This window comes from Drosophila ananassae (genome assembly GCF_017639315.1).
Source record: "Drosophila ananassae strain 14024-0371.13 chromosome 4 unlocalized genomic scaffold, ASM1763931v2 tig00000054, whole genome shotgun sequence".
Taxonomy (NCBI): Eukaryota; Metazoa; Arthropoda; class Insecta; order Diptera; family Drosophilidae; genus Drosophila; species Drosophila ananassae.
In genome coordinates, this window is record NW_025319037.1 from 9,142,525 (window position 1) to 9,159,232 (window position 16,708).

The 16,708-nt window shown below is 33.9% G+C and overlaps 1 protein-coding gene across 1 annotated transcript; it reads right to left on the bottom strand.

The window, feature by feature from the left end:
* Positions 1 to 562: 562 nt before the first annotated feature.
* Positions 563 to 16,432, bottom strand: LOC6505479 (apolipophorins). Its single transcript, XM_001966209.4, has 8 exons — positions 16,299 to 16,432; positions 14,778 to 14,867; positions 11,599 to 11,628; positions 4,390 to 11,540; positions 4,105 to 4,325; positions 1,883 to 4,001; positions 1,019 to 1,139; positions 563 to 961 (listed from the first exon to the last, which is right to left on the bottom strand). The coding sequence occupies exons 2-8, from the start codon at positions 14,845 to 14,847 to the stop codon at positions 639 to 641; spliced, it is 10,035 nt and encodes a 3,344-aa protein (XP_001966245.2). The 5' UTR covers positions 14,848 to 14,867; positions 16,299 to 16,432; the 3' UTR covers positions 563 to 638.
* Positions 16,433 to 16,708: the final 276 nt, after the last annotated feature.

Below are 16,708 nucleotides of genomic sequence, written 5' to 3' on the forward strand. Positions count from 1 at the left end.
AAAATAATCGGATGTCATTTTGGTGTTCTTCAACCCTAAATTACAATAAAACAATCATCAATTTCAAGGTTCACTCGATTACCCATAAATTTGTAATAGGTGCTAAAAAGTTGTGAAAAAGAATATGCTAATAATAGGTGCAAGCCGAGTGGAATGATTCCACAAACCTACACGGTTTGGAAATCTACAAGATTACTCCATGGATCAAGTGGTGGAAAATATAAGAAATGGCTCAACTCTATAATATGGCTGCACAAATTTGGCTATTGAGAGGACCCGTGATGCCCCTTCGGCGTCGAGGTCTCTTCTGCTCACTTAATCCAATAAAGCTTCCCTACAGGCTTTGCCCAGTGGTGTGCATTGGGGCACCCTAGAAGTATGTCATTCAGGTATCAAACATGCTCTACTGAAGTATTTTCCCTTTTTATCTATACCCTTTTTTTTTATTTTTTTTTTATTTCGTTGTCCTATATTTTGGACCTAGGAAACTTAACGCTTCTAGTGAATGCTAGTTCTGCTTCTACATGCATAATTTTCGTAGAAAAAGAATTTCATGATACAATTACATAAAAATTAGTGCTTTTATTATTTATTTTCTTGGTTACAGTATAGGTAAAACATTTTGATCCTAACCCCTTTTATGGTGCTTTTGGCTTTTTATTAGGAAGAAAAGTTGTTGATTTGTTGACACATTTATGTTGGCCATGTAAACCATGAACTGGTAAACATGTACAATCACTTATTATTTCTGTTTTGAATAGAGTATCCGCTATTGAAGAAGTTATTTGTGATAGCATCTTCTTTTGATCTGATACCTTAAATTTGCCGAAGTTTTCAGTGGAAAAAATCCAGCCACCGTTATTGAGCACAAAATCAATGCCCATATCATTTTCAAATTGCAATTTTGTACGTTTTTTTCCATCCTTGCTATCCAATGTAGCTACCAAACGAGTGTTAAAACCTTGATAAAAAGAAGTACTTTTAGAATCAATTATAGAAAGAAAAAGTAATATTTTACCAATTATTTTTTCGCCGGGAATGCCTTCCACTGCCAGTGCTTTGACAGGTCCGATCAGATGCAATAATGCACCATCAAATTTTGTAAGAGATCCAGTAAATTGTGATCTGACGAATTTCCACTAGAAATATAGTAAAAAATGTATTCATACAAATTAAATTCGACATAGATTATTATTTTTTAAATGGTCATTTCGTTATTTCGAAATAGGATAATAACTGACAGGTGCATTCTCAATTGAGAACTACATAAATACAATTTTTATGTCTATTTTGTTTAAATTAAAAAATTTTTGATGTGCCATAATTGCCTTGAAATAATTCGAGCCTGAATGGTACAGGGGTACGAAAATGATTACGTCCTGTAAATCAAATGAGCTTGGGTATTTTGGGTCAATGAATTTTACTATTCAGTTTTAATATTTAATTAAACAAGAAAGGAAAGCTAAGTTCGGGCAGAGCCCAAGGGTATATCCCTTGCAGTTAAGTTGCAGCTAATATATTATACATATATCGGATCATATATAGTTGGCCGATTCTTATAAGAATTTCACTAGTTTGCGTAGAAACAGACAGACGGACATGCTCATATCGACTCAAGAGGTGGTTCTGATCAAGAATATATATACCTCATGGAATCGGTATATAATCGGTCTCCTACACTGCGTTGCACAATTTTGACCAAAATTATGATACCCTCGGCAAGGGTATAAAAAAAGCGTGACCAACAAAAACTATGTCAGACTAAATTCTTAGGAAAGAGACACGAACGGTCATAGGGGATCCCGTGGTTTACAAAATATTTGACAGCTCTTTTTTAGTTCCTGTAAGTTTAATATTTTATTATTTCTTTATGCTTGCTTACCAAGTTTTTATACTCTAAGGAATCGCTTCGCACGCCAACAATGCTTTTTGCTGCACCAGCACGGAATGGATAATCCAGGGCTAAATTAAAAGCCTTCTCATCAGATTGGGGAATGATGCTGTTTAGAATGTTTTTAAAGGAATTAAAAATATTTAAAATCCTTTGCTCTTGTATTATTTTTTCCAGGCAACTATCACAGAATTCATTTGGACTATATAAATTTGCCCCAGACAGATTTCCTCTGTAGTTTAATTTTCCGTTATCACTTGTTAGTAGAGCTGGATAACGCTTTCCTTCATCATATACAATAACACCAATTTGCACATCTGTTAAACCACGTAATTTTAGAGCTTCTCGAAGATCACTAATTGTTGGTGCAATTAAATTACTCAGAAGAACAGGGCTTACATTAATGTCAACGACAAATACAATGTCAGCTTTATTGTTTGGTAATTTTACGGTGAATTCATTTTGATGGTCTCTCTGACCAGCTGGTCCGTTACACTTTATGCAACGTGACGGTAACATAACCCATTTATTAACCAGCTTAACCGCAGAGCCATAGGCTAGAGCAAATGTGCATGCAGTTGTTTCTGTTTCCTTTTCAGAAACCTTTCCGACTGATACATCACATGCTTTGCGAAAAGGTCTGGAATCGATCGTAAGAAAATGAATGGATAGTGGGGACTCGATACCAAATATCTCACTACATATTTCTGATCGCAAATGCTTTTCCCCTTGATCGTTTGTCGCAGGTACACCTGGACATTTCCCGATACCATATTCGTTGACCAAAGCACCAGAACCTGAAGTTAAAGTGCCATCGATTCGTAAGAAATCGTCGTATGGCTCATCGTTGCCATTGCCAAAAAGTCCCCGTATCTTACTAATATAAAATCGATTTACGTTTATGTGGCAAATTTTAAGATCCGTAGTACATATCAACGAGACTCCATACTCTGAATGTATGTGTATGGTATAATATCGCCGCCAAGCATGTATTCCAGATGAGTGTTGAGGATATTCAACTGAATTTCCGTTGAATTTTAGAGCACCGCTATCCCCAATTTCAGCAAATTTACCATCACGATCTATGAGTGTTATGGATTTAAGCTTCCCATTTGTTATTTGAGCAACAACACTAAAATTATTGTTCACACTGTCCTGAGCAAGGATATATTTACAGTTCCCAGAAAAATCAAAATGTTGACCATCAAAGGTAAAAACATGCTGGCCATCAACAATATGGCCTCTAAGTTTAAAGTCATTAAAGAATATCCAAGAATTTAGCCAATTTTTGGAGAAAATATTCTGCCAATTTTCATTGAATATGTAGTTTAAAGTACTAGATTGGAATGAGAGTATTGTTGGTAGTTTTGACACGGAATCTAGATATTGCGGTATTGAACTAAACCACACTTGAAAATCGGTTGCATGTACATATTTTTCTGGAGAGGTATTTCTTATTGATGTGTAAATGGACCTAACGGCCTGGATAAATAGCCTACTTAGTTCACTAAGTGATTTTTGGTCATCGATTGATTGTTTTTTTAATTTAGCATCCAAATAATCATGTAGTTTTTTCAGGAACTCTGAGGTTTCTTGAGTTTGATGCACAATATTTAACTGCTCAAAGATACTGTTAGTAAGGTCAAGAGTCTTTTCAAGGATCTTGAAGTTTTTAATTTTGGCAGTGATCTCATTACAAATGCTTTCAAAATTTGGAAGCTTTTCAATAAATTGCTTAAGCTCGCCATTCAGCTCCTTGACTGCATGTACAAAAATTTGTATCATTTCTTGCAGTGATTCGTTAATTGGTTTCATAAACTCAGAAATTACTTTTCCATAATTTTTTAGTACCGGTCCATACTTGTCCAACAAATTACGCAATCCATGGAATATATTTTTATATGTATTTAAAATTTCAAAACGTAGCTGATTTATCACTTTATTTGCAGTTAAAATAAAGTCGTCCCATATTTTAAGAATGGAGTCCTTCCAAAGAGTTTTTAGCTTTTCATGTATGTTTAAAAGAGATTTGTAAATATTTTCATAAGCTTCGCTTACTGTCTTCGTCACTTTGTCGAATATATTAACAATTTTCTGAAATAGGGTGCGTCTAGAAGAAAAGAGTTTTTATCAATTTTATAGTTAAAATTATAAATATATATGAATATTATTTTAAATAAATTCTATAATTATGAAAGTTGCATAATACATACATTCCAATAAATATTTTTTCTATTGATGGATCTTCTTCTAGCTCTTTAATAAGTGAATTTATATTGTCGTCTAATCTGTTCTTGAGTTGTGAAAAATCAGGAAAAGCTTCTTTGACCAATTTTATGGTTTCCGTTGCTTCGTTTCGTAGCGTTTCGAATTTTTTACTGAGAGTTTTAGTCATGTCATCGGTTTCTTGCTTGAATTCTGATTCAATGTTTTCCTGTTTAAAAAATGTACATATAAGTTCAATTAAATTTTTTTGCAGGTCAATATTGTCAACTCACCCAAAAGGTTTTAACATTTTCGTCACTTGTTTGGTAATTAGTCTGCAAAAAATTTGTCGGATCTAAAGCAACACGCCCATTAGACAATACTTTCCCTCTGCTAGAAATATCGAATTTAAATTCCTTTCCCAATTTTACTTCTGCATTACCATCAAGGAGATCTTGACGCTTAAGTGTAAGTATTGCAGACGAGGGCTGAATCTCACTTCTGACTTCAATTATGTTTCGATCAAGAGCTTCGATTATAGCATTATATTTCGCTACATTTTTTTGTTTATTAATTTCCGCGAAAATTCTTAAGATTCGATTATTTGATTCGCTTAAGGACAGTTCAACTTTTTCCGTATTTCCAGATGACATTACTTTTAAATTATTCTTCCCATTATTTAATTCAAGACCAATATTAAATTCTTGGTTTACGGTATTAACTGCGGCACTACCATTCAATTCATACTGGAACTGAAGTCCGTTTGACTGAAACGTTGAAAAAGATTCCACATTAAAACTATTCCTAGTCCGCGAATGTCGAACTTTGTTGGATGTTATGATTTTTTGGTCAGCCAATCGAAAAACATCGAAAATAATTTCGGAATTGAAAATTTGTTCCTGTTCGGCGTTTGCATCTACTCGAGCAGAAATGCTTAACGGGCGTATAGTCGGATGCTCCAGTTTGATAATTCCATTTGCGTTTAAAGCAACTTTCTCAATTCCTGATATATCTAAAATAGTTGCGATTCGAAACACTTCATCAGGACGTTGAATTTTATTAAGGTACAAAGCAGCTGACTGTTCATAGTGACCAAAAATTAGTCCATTAGTTGGAAACTTTTGCACAGTTTCGAATGATAATTGCCGCTTGGGAAGGGTGATTTTTATTATGGAAGAAGTGGGCTGAATGTGGGCAGAAATTTGGTATTTACCATTGTTTCCCGAAATAAAGCTGTCAAAATTGTATTGGTATTTAAATGCTTGTTGAATATTTTTGGATTTTAGTTCAAATTCATATGGGTAACCAAGTTCACGCAAATCAAACAAAACAAGGGTAGAATATTGCGCAGTATCCAGTTTTTGTTCATCAATGAACACAATTGATTGTAATTGCACGTTTGTACATTGTTTTTTTTCTTCGCAAATTGAAAACTTTGTGTTGAATTCTTTGTTTGTAATCTTAATCGTAGATATGCCGTTTTTACTTCCGAAATTTCCATTAAATGTATATGAGAAGCCAAATTCCTTATCTGCGTTTATATCGAACTGCTGTCGTGTTATTTTAAAATTACCAATATTTGATTTTCCCTGGTATTGCACTTGTCCTTGGCCATCGATAATTGCTTTATTTTGTTCTTTTTTAAGTGTATATGTGGCAGAACCCAAAAATATTATTTCTGTAGCATTCTTAAGTTGTACCTTTAATTGCTTGCTTTGTGCTCGCGCGTCCAGCTCATACCCATCTAAAAGTAATTTTTTGGAGGACCACGCGCTAACAATATAAAAATCGTCGATGCTAACGTAGGAAGCTTCAGAATTTATCTTGAAATCAAAGTCAACTATATTTTGTAATTCCAAAGTCAATTTTCCCTTTTGCTCACCCAATAATTCTATAATGCTCGTTATAATAATGGGGTTTTCTCTAATCAAATCAATGCGAATATCAAATCCTTTTTTATGAGGTGTTTGAAAAAGTTTTGTGTCCAAACCGTACGATTTATCTAATTGTTTAATTTTTGCAATGATTAAGTAAGGCGAATCATCGGACAATTTTTGACCACGTAAATTGATTTCGATGTCTTTCGCAGATTCGTAGCTAGAGTCTAATTTATACACAAGCTCTGCTGCATCGGTACCGTAAGAAAATCCTGCATCCGTTTTAAAATATTGTGCTCCATACTGGGCGTTAAAAGCATATTTTTGATTGCTGTTTAAGTCCCCGTCTGGTAAGCTCCTCTTTTGCTCGCGCAAATAGTTTCCTTGCAATTTTAAAGGCGACTCCATACTATTAGTTTGGGTCTCAAAATTAAAACTTCCTTCCTGTGATGTACCCTTACAAATTGAGCTGACGTGAACATAGTTACCCTGTCCCGTTTTTAAATCTGCAGCAAATTCTACGATAGCTGCGTCATTTTTTTCAAAAGTGGATGGTTTTAATATTTTACCATGACTATTTATCTGAATGAACTTAATATTGGATCTTGGAACTTGTAAATTAGTTTGAATATCATATGTAGCTGGGGATTGTTTATTATTATAATTTCCATTTAATGTAACAGTTAAAACATCACCGTATGACGCAGAGAGGCGACCCACTGCGCTTTTTACGCTGTATTCGTTGAGAGCAACAGAAAAATCAATCGGTTGCGAGAATGAATTGCCGTGAGCCGCCACGCGTATATCTAAACTATTAGCTTCTCCATTAGGTTGGTGTTTAATTTGGTAGTTCAGCTCAGATTTCATTCCATCGAATGCAGTATATATTAATTGATTGTTTGCAGAAAACTCCTTTGTGTTGTGATTAAGATGGTCAAGCTTTCCTTTAATTTCTATAGTACGTTTACTGCTTCCAGGGGGTTTATCATTGATCTGGGCATCAAAGTTACCTTGGGTTATACCAGTCTTCGCATTGGTTAAAATTTTTCGATTAGCAGTGCCATTAATAATTCGCCCATTGGGAATAGTTAATGAAAATGTGCCCTGAACTTCTCCATTACCTCTTAATTCGCCTTTTACACTGCCACTGGCATCGAAAACAATCTTTTTGTCATTAGCCTCGACAACATTTTTAGTGAAAAATCTTAGCTTATCCAGGCTGTTTTCTGATTTGAAATGTATTTTTTTATCATTAATCGTTAAGCTCGTGTCTATATCATATTTGGGAGCCAGTATATGAAATTTCGTTTCAACGTCCAGCTTATGCTTTGGTTCTGATTTTTGAGTTTCAATAGTTGCGGTAAGCTCTCCCTTTCCATTTTTTGCTACACGGAACTCACATTTAGAATTCAATACATTTTTAATATTAAAAGATACCTTTGCAGAAGATATTTTGTCTTGAGGATGAGTCGACTCGCTGGTTAATTTAACAAGTTCTGTTGAATCACGGCTAACTCTCAACTCACCGTTCGTTTTATCTGGGGTTCCAATAATTTTCAATATCCAATGATTCGATTTTTCCTTGCCACTTAGTTGAAAATTTCCCTCCATATTTATATGAATATCTTGTGCGGTATACCGCTGGCCTAATTCTCCTTTCGCAGTGAGTGACGTTCCCCAACTTGAAGTTAAAATATTATCAATGGTAAACAGGTTTCCGTTAAGATTTTTTTTGGAAATAATATTAATTGAGTGTTTTTTAAGCTTAGCACTTATTGCAAGATCGTAAACCTGTAAAGGTATTTCATTGCCTTCATATTTAATATTTAACGAACCTACTTTTTGGTCAAAAGATAATTCAGTATCAAGACTAAACCTATTGACATCAAAATTGGATTGAGTGATTAATTCTCCAAATGGCTTATTCTTATTTTGAACATATGTACTTTGTTTAAAAGTTCCCTTGCGAAACGAATCCATGTCGTTAACAAACTCAAAGCTTACATCAGAATCAACTGCCCAAGTAAAAGCTTTAGCATTTAACTTAACAGCGTAGGAATGATCAATAACCAATAATTGTACCGAAGATCCATATACATTTTCTGGAGAACGTTCGTCACTTATAAATAAGCCTGCGGCATACTGCCCGTTTTCTACTTTAAAATTGCCTTTTACCAAGTAGGACTTCTGCTCCGAAGCAATTTGTAGGTCTGAGTTAACTGAGCTCGCGCCTATTTCTGTCCATCCATTTAACTTAAACCATTCTTTATTTTCATTTGAAACTTTGAAATTTTCAAAACTGTATCTTTCCAGTTTTTCTTTCATTTTATTTACAATAATTTTACCTTCAGCATGGTATCCATTAATATTGTTGGTAATGCCATTATTTCCTTGAATTTCAAGTAGAGGCCGGTATTCATTTCCATTCTTGGTAAACCCAATTTTACTTTTTTTTATTTCTTTGTCTTGTTCATATTGACCGTAAATCACCAATTCACGATTATCATTATTAAGTCCAGCTTCAACTCCAAAATGGTATTGGGAATTGTCAAAAGACAATCGTCCATATAAACGTGGCTTTGATCCCAGTTCAAAAGAGATACTATTATCATGTGAAATCTTTGATTCTGGGGTAGAAAAATCTAATTTCCATTGTTGGCTGCCAGACGGCTTAATTTTTCGAGTACCACTTAATCCAAATTTACGTTCGGATGTTAAATAAATTGCAAAACTAAATGGTTTGGACAAATGAAACTGGTCACGAACTGCAAGACTTTTTTCTGCATTATTTCCAATATTAGCTTGAATTTCACTTAAAGTGGTTGAACTTTCAACACAGATGTTTATTCCAATGATATCCAACTGATTAAAGCATATACCATTTGCATGTGCATTTTTACTTTTTTTTGTACTTTTGAGGCCTATAATTTTTTGCTTGTCCTGTTCAGCAATAAAGAGTTCCGCATTTACGTTTATATTAATAAGCTCTAGTTTTTCCCTTGGAAGCTCCACATCTAAGTTAAATCCTTCTCCATCGTTTAAAAGAGAAAAATTTAAATCATTGCCACTAGCCGAATGTGCTCTAGAAACTATACGAAGGCCAGTGGACAGTACTTGGGCATTAAAACCAACTTGGAGATTAACGTTTAAATCGACACTTGGAACCATCTTTAACCTATATTTTGCTTTCTGCCAATTCTGTTCTAAAATAGCATTTATATCTATATTCACAGCAAAATCTAATTTTGTGGCTGCAAATCCTTGAGCTGTAAATTCGAGAGGTATTCCAATACTTGTTGGATATGCGAGCTCTGTGTCTAAAAATAAATTATGAAAAGCAAAGGATTTTTCAAACGCAGACAATTCTCTTTTTGCCTTTTCAAATGAATCCGTAAAATAATTCATAATATCATCTAATGTGTTCGGAATGTTTTCACCGAAGCTTAGAAAAGCTAATTCCGAACCAAACAGCTTTAGGGATAAGTCTAGATTTATATCCCGTAAAATTTTATTGCCGTAAATTTTATATTTTTTTGAAATCTTTGCTGCATCATCTGCTACTGAGCGTTTTGACCGCTCGCTACCGGCATTTCCTACTTCAATGAGTTTCACAATTTCATCGAAATCTTTATTAAGCAGACCTTTTGGACCAAAATAGTATTCTAAAACGTTCTCCATGTTTTCTTGGCGTATGCTTGCTTCAAAAATATTGAAGTTAGTTCCAAAAAGTTCTGTTGTTACATTAATTCGTGAGGATCGGGGCAAAAATCCTTGTTGTGAATAAATTAATTTGTAGTCAGAACTAGCTCCAAAGCCCAAGGCATCAATATTGTAAGAAATCTCATTATTAAAACTGTAACGTCTTATATCCTTAGGGAACTGTTTGATTATTCGAATATTAGATAAATGGTATCTTTGTTGTTCTCGGCTTCTATCTGTAGAGTCCCGAATTGCTTTTAAATTCGATGATATAAAGCCTCCAACTTGGTAGACTTTTTCAGAATTGACAATTTCCGAAATCTGGTTAGCTAAATCTGCATTAGGACATGAAATCGCCGCTAAATAGGCTTCTATGCGTATCTCAGAATCTTCGTTATAATCTCGAAGCAATTCCAATGATTTTGATTGTAGCTTTACATCGCACCCAATCCTAGCAATGGCTTGCAATGCTGACACACGTACACGATTAGATCTGCCTGTGGAGGCGCACTCACTTAGGGTAAAAACTATATTAGAGCTTAATGTCTTTGCGTTCGAAATGCTCTTTAAAATTGACACAACACGATCTTCATCTTTTTTGGTATTGACCTTGCAATTTTTTATACCATCTGAAAATTTTTTGAATATAGACTCAATTTCGGCCCCATGGCATGCATTTTTAGAACAAAAATCAGCAACCAAGCTACCAATCGAGAGGTATAATTGACTAGGTGCATTTGGCGTTAACTGAGCAGCAGCTTGATGAAGAGTTTCCGAGTCAACATTTTTTACTAGGTTAAGAGATAATGCAGCAATTAATTTTTCTTTATCATCAAATTTTCCAAATTGTTTTAGAATTGCCCGAGCCGATTCTGCAGTGCTTGTACGAAATAACCCATCTAAATAAACTTTCCGAGCCAAAATTTTGTTTGGGTGGGGATATACAGATAATTCTATTAGGGTATCCGTGTCTGCTTGGCGCAATAAACGAATAAACTCTACGAATTTTTTCGCGCTATCTATTTTAACATAATCGCCAATAGAATTCACGAGTTCATTTAGTATCGTTTTAAGTGAATTAATGTTTTTTGACGAGTATGTTTCTGGCTTTTGGTATATAATGCTTTTAACAGTGGTTCCACTGGATGGAAAAATACTCTTGTCATCTGAAGCATTTTTCAGTTTCATGTTTGTGAAAACTTTTGCACTGATATCAGAATTTCCTTTAGTGGACCCAACAAATTTATATGTTTCAGTGAGTTTTACACTTTCTACAACACTGTTTACAATTTTCAACTCCTTAGCATAGTTTGCCTGCAAAATTAAACTGGATGTTATACCAGCTTTTTCGTTAACTACGCCAGAAATAAGGCCACTTGTAATTTGTTCTCGATAGGCACAGCTGTTAAGGTTTCGCACTTTTGTGATGGTATCGATATTACCCGATTTGGAAACTGATGTATGAGTCGGACACTGGCCAAATACATCAATCTCAGTTTCTGTATTTGTTCCCGACTGCAACATTGAAATAATAGCACGCTTTATGTTTAAAGAATATTCTAAATCTGTAGAATCTGTACAAATTTGGGGTTCCAATTCTCCACTAGCCAAAATAAAATCAATAGGCTTCTGAATGCCGTTTAAAATTTTTTTTTCCATGGACTCCTTTGTATTGGATACTTTGACTGAAGTGAGCTGTAATGAGTATCCACAGTTTCCTTTTGAGAATATTTTAGCCACTCCTGATAATTTTAGACTTGTATCATCCGCCTCACTTATTATCCCAGCATTCACACCAACGGTTAAAATACTGTCAAAAGAGTATTCATAGGAGTTACCGGTAGTGTACTTCAGCAGTCCATTATCCGCTGAAAAAAAAATAATTAGGCCAAACTCAATATATAACATTTTATGCAATCAACTTACATTTGGGACATCCAATATTGCAACTGCCATCTAAAACACAAAAAAAATTTTTTTAAGTTGTATTTCTATTGTACGGCCGATTATATCCTATAGGCTTCACAGGCTATATTACTGAACATCGATTTATATTACTGAATGATCGGAAATTATATAACTTTCTTATATCTTTTTATAACCTTGCAGAGGGTATTATAATTTTGATCAAAAGTGTGCATCGCAGTGAAGGAGACATCTCCGACCCTATAAAGTATAGTATATGAAATCTATAAAGACTCACCTCCTGCGTCGATATAAGCATGACCGTCTGTCCGTCTGTCGGTCCGTCCGTCTGTTTCTAAGCAAACTAGTCTCAAAGTCTTAAACGACTTTAAACTTTGCACACATCCTTCTTTTGTTTGCAGGCAGTATATAAGTCGAACCGGCCGGGATCGGTCGACTATATCCTATAGCTGATTGATTGATAGCCATATAGCTGATTTATTGATAGCCATCTAGCTGATTAATTGAAAATGCCATAACTTTGATGTTTTTTAAGTTAGAGGTTGGGACTTTCCACACATTTTATATTTGGCCAAAATATCTTATCTACAAAGTTTCATAAGGATCGAACGACTATATCCTATAGGTGCAATGTAACTGAACGATCGGAAATGGCACAACCTTGCTATTTTTAAAGACATTTGGGACTGTTTCCAACATTTTTATTAGAAAATTGATTCGATGATGACTATATAAGATCGTATTTAAATTGTAAAAAAAATTTTTTAAATCCATTCAAATGATAAGACAGCTACATTTTTTAACGAGAGCTTTTGTAGTAGCGGAGACTTTAAGGAGATTTTCGGATTTCGTGATTTCGTACAATATGGATAGACCTGACGACAAAATGCTATATAGGTATAAAAAATTCTACAATAAAAAATATTTCCTTATATTTTTATTTGCGCAAAAATGGGTTGGAAAGATTGGAGAGTTAACCGATCATTATTGAAATTTTTGTAGAAAAAACAATATCAGATGGAACAAGAAAGGAAAACTAACTTCGGGTGGATCCGAAGTTGATACCCTTGCAGTTAGTTAGCAGCTTATATTATGATATATATATTGGATCGTATATAATTGGCCGATCCTTGTGAGAATTTCACCATCAAATCAATTTTCTAATGAAAATGATGGAAACAGCCCGAAGAATTTTTAAAAATTGCAAGGTTGTGCCATTTCCGATCGTTCAGATATAAGGCAGCGATAAGATATAGTCGGCCGATCCTTAAGAAAATGGCCCAAAATGGAATCTGTACCAAGCCCATCTTCCTAACTTAAAAAACCGCAACACTTTTGCCAATACCGATCGTTCTATGACAGCTATAGGATATAGTCGGCCGATCCTTATGAAATTGTATACATAAGGTAAAGATAAAATACATAAGATTTTGGCCAAATATAACATGCGTGGAAAAATGAGAGACTAGTTTGGGTAGAAACAGACAGACGGACAGACGGATCAAGAATATATATACTTTATAGGGAGATACTCCTTCTTCACTGCGTTGCACACTTTTGACAAAAATTATAATACCCTCTGCAAGGGTATAACAACAGAGCGAAACGTCACGTTCTCAGTTAACCTTCGGAAATTCGTTACTGCTACTATGAATTTCATATATAGTTATATTATAAAATAATTATTTTATCATAATAATCATTATATATAATCCCAAATCTTCAAAAATCAAAAATTGACCCGATGGTTCCTATAAAAAGGGGGATGTATGGGGGCTATAGTTGTCTGATCTGAAAAATTGACTTGATTTGTCTGCATTCAATTTAGAGTTCTTCGCAAAATATCAATATCTTAAATAAATCAAATAACTTTTTAGTCACGAGGAAAATGCGTAGAATGAAATATGATTTATTTTTGCTTACTCGTCCGTTAACTGTAGAATCTTTTATACGAATATATTATATAGGCTCGGTGATAAGTCCTATAAAGCATAGCATATATAGAATTACCCTCAACGAGAGCCAATTAGGTGAAAATTAGTGGGCTTTTGTTCACTACCAAAAATATTTGAAAATTAACAAGAAAGGAAAGCTACCCTTGCAGTTGAGTCGCAGTCCGCTAGGTGGCGCCACGCATCTTATATTATTAGATTTATAGCGGATCGTATATAGTCGGCCGATGCTTATGAAATTTGGCATATTGAATTATTTTGCCCAAAGAGTAATCTGTACCAAGTCCCATCTTTCTAACTTAAAAAACACCAAAGTTATGCCAATTTCGATCGTTCTATGAAAGCTATAGGATATAGTCGGCCGATCCTTATGAAATTTTGTACATAAGATATTTTGGTCAAATATAACATGTGTGGAAAGTCCCAACCCTCTAACTTAAAAAACACCAAAGTTATATGGCAGCTATAAGATATAGTCGACCGATCCCGGCCGTTCCGACTTATATACTACCTGCAAGGAAAAAAAGGATGTGTGCAAAGTTTCAACTCGATAGCTCCAAAACTGAGAGACTGCTTAGAAACCGACAGACAGACAGACAGACGGACATGCTCATATCGACTCAGGAGGTGATCCTGATCAAGAATATATATACTTTATAGGGTGGGAAATGTCTCCTTCACTGCGTTGCACACTTTTGACCAAAATTATAATACCCTCTGCAAGGGTATAAAAATATACGTTTTCTTCCCTTAGTAGCATGCGATATCTTGCAACATGTTTAGCTCGCTTACAAAATTTTAAAAAAGTGAAAGGGTTTTTAGTGCGTTCCCTGGATTAAACCGGGTTCTAAATTTGAAAAAAAATGAATTCATATGTCTTTTTAAGAGTAGCCATTTTTTTAAATAATAGTTTTTGTCAAAGTCTAGTGTAAGTAATCAACTTCTACGAATGTTTTATCAATGGCCCCGCAACTTTCTTAGCCCGCTGACAACTAATTTGCTATTATTTTAAATTTTAAGTTCGCTAGATTAAAAAAATCGCATAAATTCTAAATCAATTCTTCTAAATTGTCGAAATCTTCTAAATTCGTCTAAATCGTCTTCAAAATGGTCATTTGCAATGGGGATCGGCAGACTATATCCTATTTCCAAAAATTGTGAAACTACACATAATGTTAAAATACACGAATGATGATCATTGAACACATATATATGTGCATAACTTACCGGAATTTGCTGCAAGCATTATTAATGCAAGCAAAAAATATCCAAAATTGCAACATTTCCTAGCCGCCATGTTGGGCCGCTCGACGTTTTCTGGGGAAATTTAGAAAAATATTTGAATAATGATAAAATATTTTAAATTTACATAATTTTAAATGTATGTTTAATATATTAATAAAAGTAAGGACGGAGGAAGTCGAGTTTTTTGACCATATGATACCCGGTAGTCATATTTTCCACCCCAACTCTATAAAAGTATATATTCTCAAAATACATTTTTTTATTGCATACTTTTATATGTTTCGGAATAAACATCTAAAAAATCGAGTAGGGAAGAAGAATGAAATGCATATATCTCCTCTAAAAATGGTCGGATTTGAATAAATCCAGAACAGACGGACAGACGAACATGGATAAACTCAGCTGTTGATGCTGATCAAAAATGTATGTACTTTATGGGGTCGGAAATGATTCCTTTACCCTGATACTTGATGATACTTTCACACGACTGAAATATACCATTGTACTCTACGAGTAGCGGGTATAATTATGCTATAATTCCATTCCTTCCTTTCAAATGAATATATAAGTCGGAACGGCCGGGATTTGTCGTTTATATCCAAATATTAATATATAAGTTCCTTCTATAAAAAATGTAAGCGTTTTTAAATGTTATTTAAGAATATTCCGAATGTATTCTACATATATGTAGCTGAAATACACGATAGAGATCGGAGTTTTCATAACTTTTGATTTTTTTTGGCAGGTGGAAAAATTTTTTGAATCTTTTGAAAAAACGACTTTAATTCAGATGGTTTTAGATGCTGACATCTATTTGGGTTTGGTTTTCATTTTGTAAAAACATTTTTTGGAATTTATGCTTCTGTCGGGTGGCATTGCATCAGGTCAGAAGTTCTAATCTTAGAAATAATAAAAACTTATGAAAAGTTTCTTTTTGGTTTTTTATACCCTTGCCAAGGGTATTTTTATTTTGTTCATTCATTCACAACATTCAAGTCATTTTCCATAAGGATCGGCAGATTATATCTTATATCTTAGAACGAGCGCAAATGTCAAAATTTTCCAATGTTTTTTTATAGAATATGGGACTTTTCTCATCATTTTAATACGAAATCCAATCCAATATATATCTGACACTATAAGCTGTCAAATAGTAATAATCCATTCTAATTAATTATGTAGATTATAATTGATATATATATACATTTCAAACAATGACTTATTTAAATATATATCTGTATGTATATAAATAAAAATAAGTCATTGTTTGAAATGTCTCATTATAAGTTTGTGAGCCACGTTCTATTTGGTATCGGGGTTTCTTTTGAAACATTAGATAAACTAAACTTTTTTTTTACTCCACTTTGGTAATTTCAAATTTTTCACATCCGAATAATAAAGTACAAATTAATTAAATTGAAAGTTTCTTTGATATCCAATAAACTAAACAAACATTCAGGATATACACTGTTTTTGAGCTAAGGAACTTTTATTCATTTTTACCTTTGTCACCCCTAATATTTTTTTTCAATTGGACTTATTAATTGTATCGACATATATATGTGCGAGCACGTTTTAAATTTTACATACGAATCCGATCACCACTTACTTTGAATTAAATTGAGTTTCATGAAAATACTCACTTTAAATACCTCTAATTAATCGTTGGCATATACACGGACAAGATAATACATGTATAAAAGATTATATATGTACAATCAACCACATTTAATCTATTCAACTGTGAGTTGTGTAAGTTGTGAGAGACTTCTTCGAACAGTTCTCAGTCGGATGGAGGAAACTAGCCCTTATGAATAGAAATACTTCTTTATCAATGCCGAATGGTGTTCGTTTCGGAACAATGCTCTTTCCATTATCTTTTGATTTAATATAATAATCCCCTACTAAGAACC

Bases quoted from the DNA above. Each gene is read 5' to 3' on its own strand.
- LOC6505479 (XM_001966209.4), bottom strand. From the start codon at position 14,847: ATGGCGGCTAGGAAATGTTGCAATTTTGGATATTTTTTGCTTGCATTA. The intron at 11,629-14,777 runs GTAAGTTATGCA...TTTGTGTTTTAG, and splicing joins AATGCTTGCAGCAAATTCCG to ATGGCAGTTGCAATATTGGA. The intron at 4,002-4,104 runs GTATGTATTATG...CTTTTCTTCTAG, and splicing joins GAAAAAATATTTATTGGAAT to ACGCACCCTATTTCAGAAAA.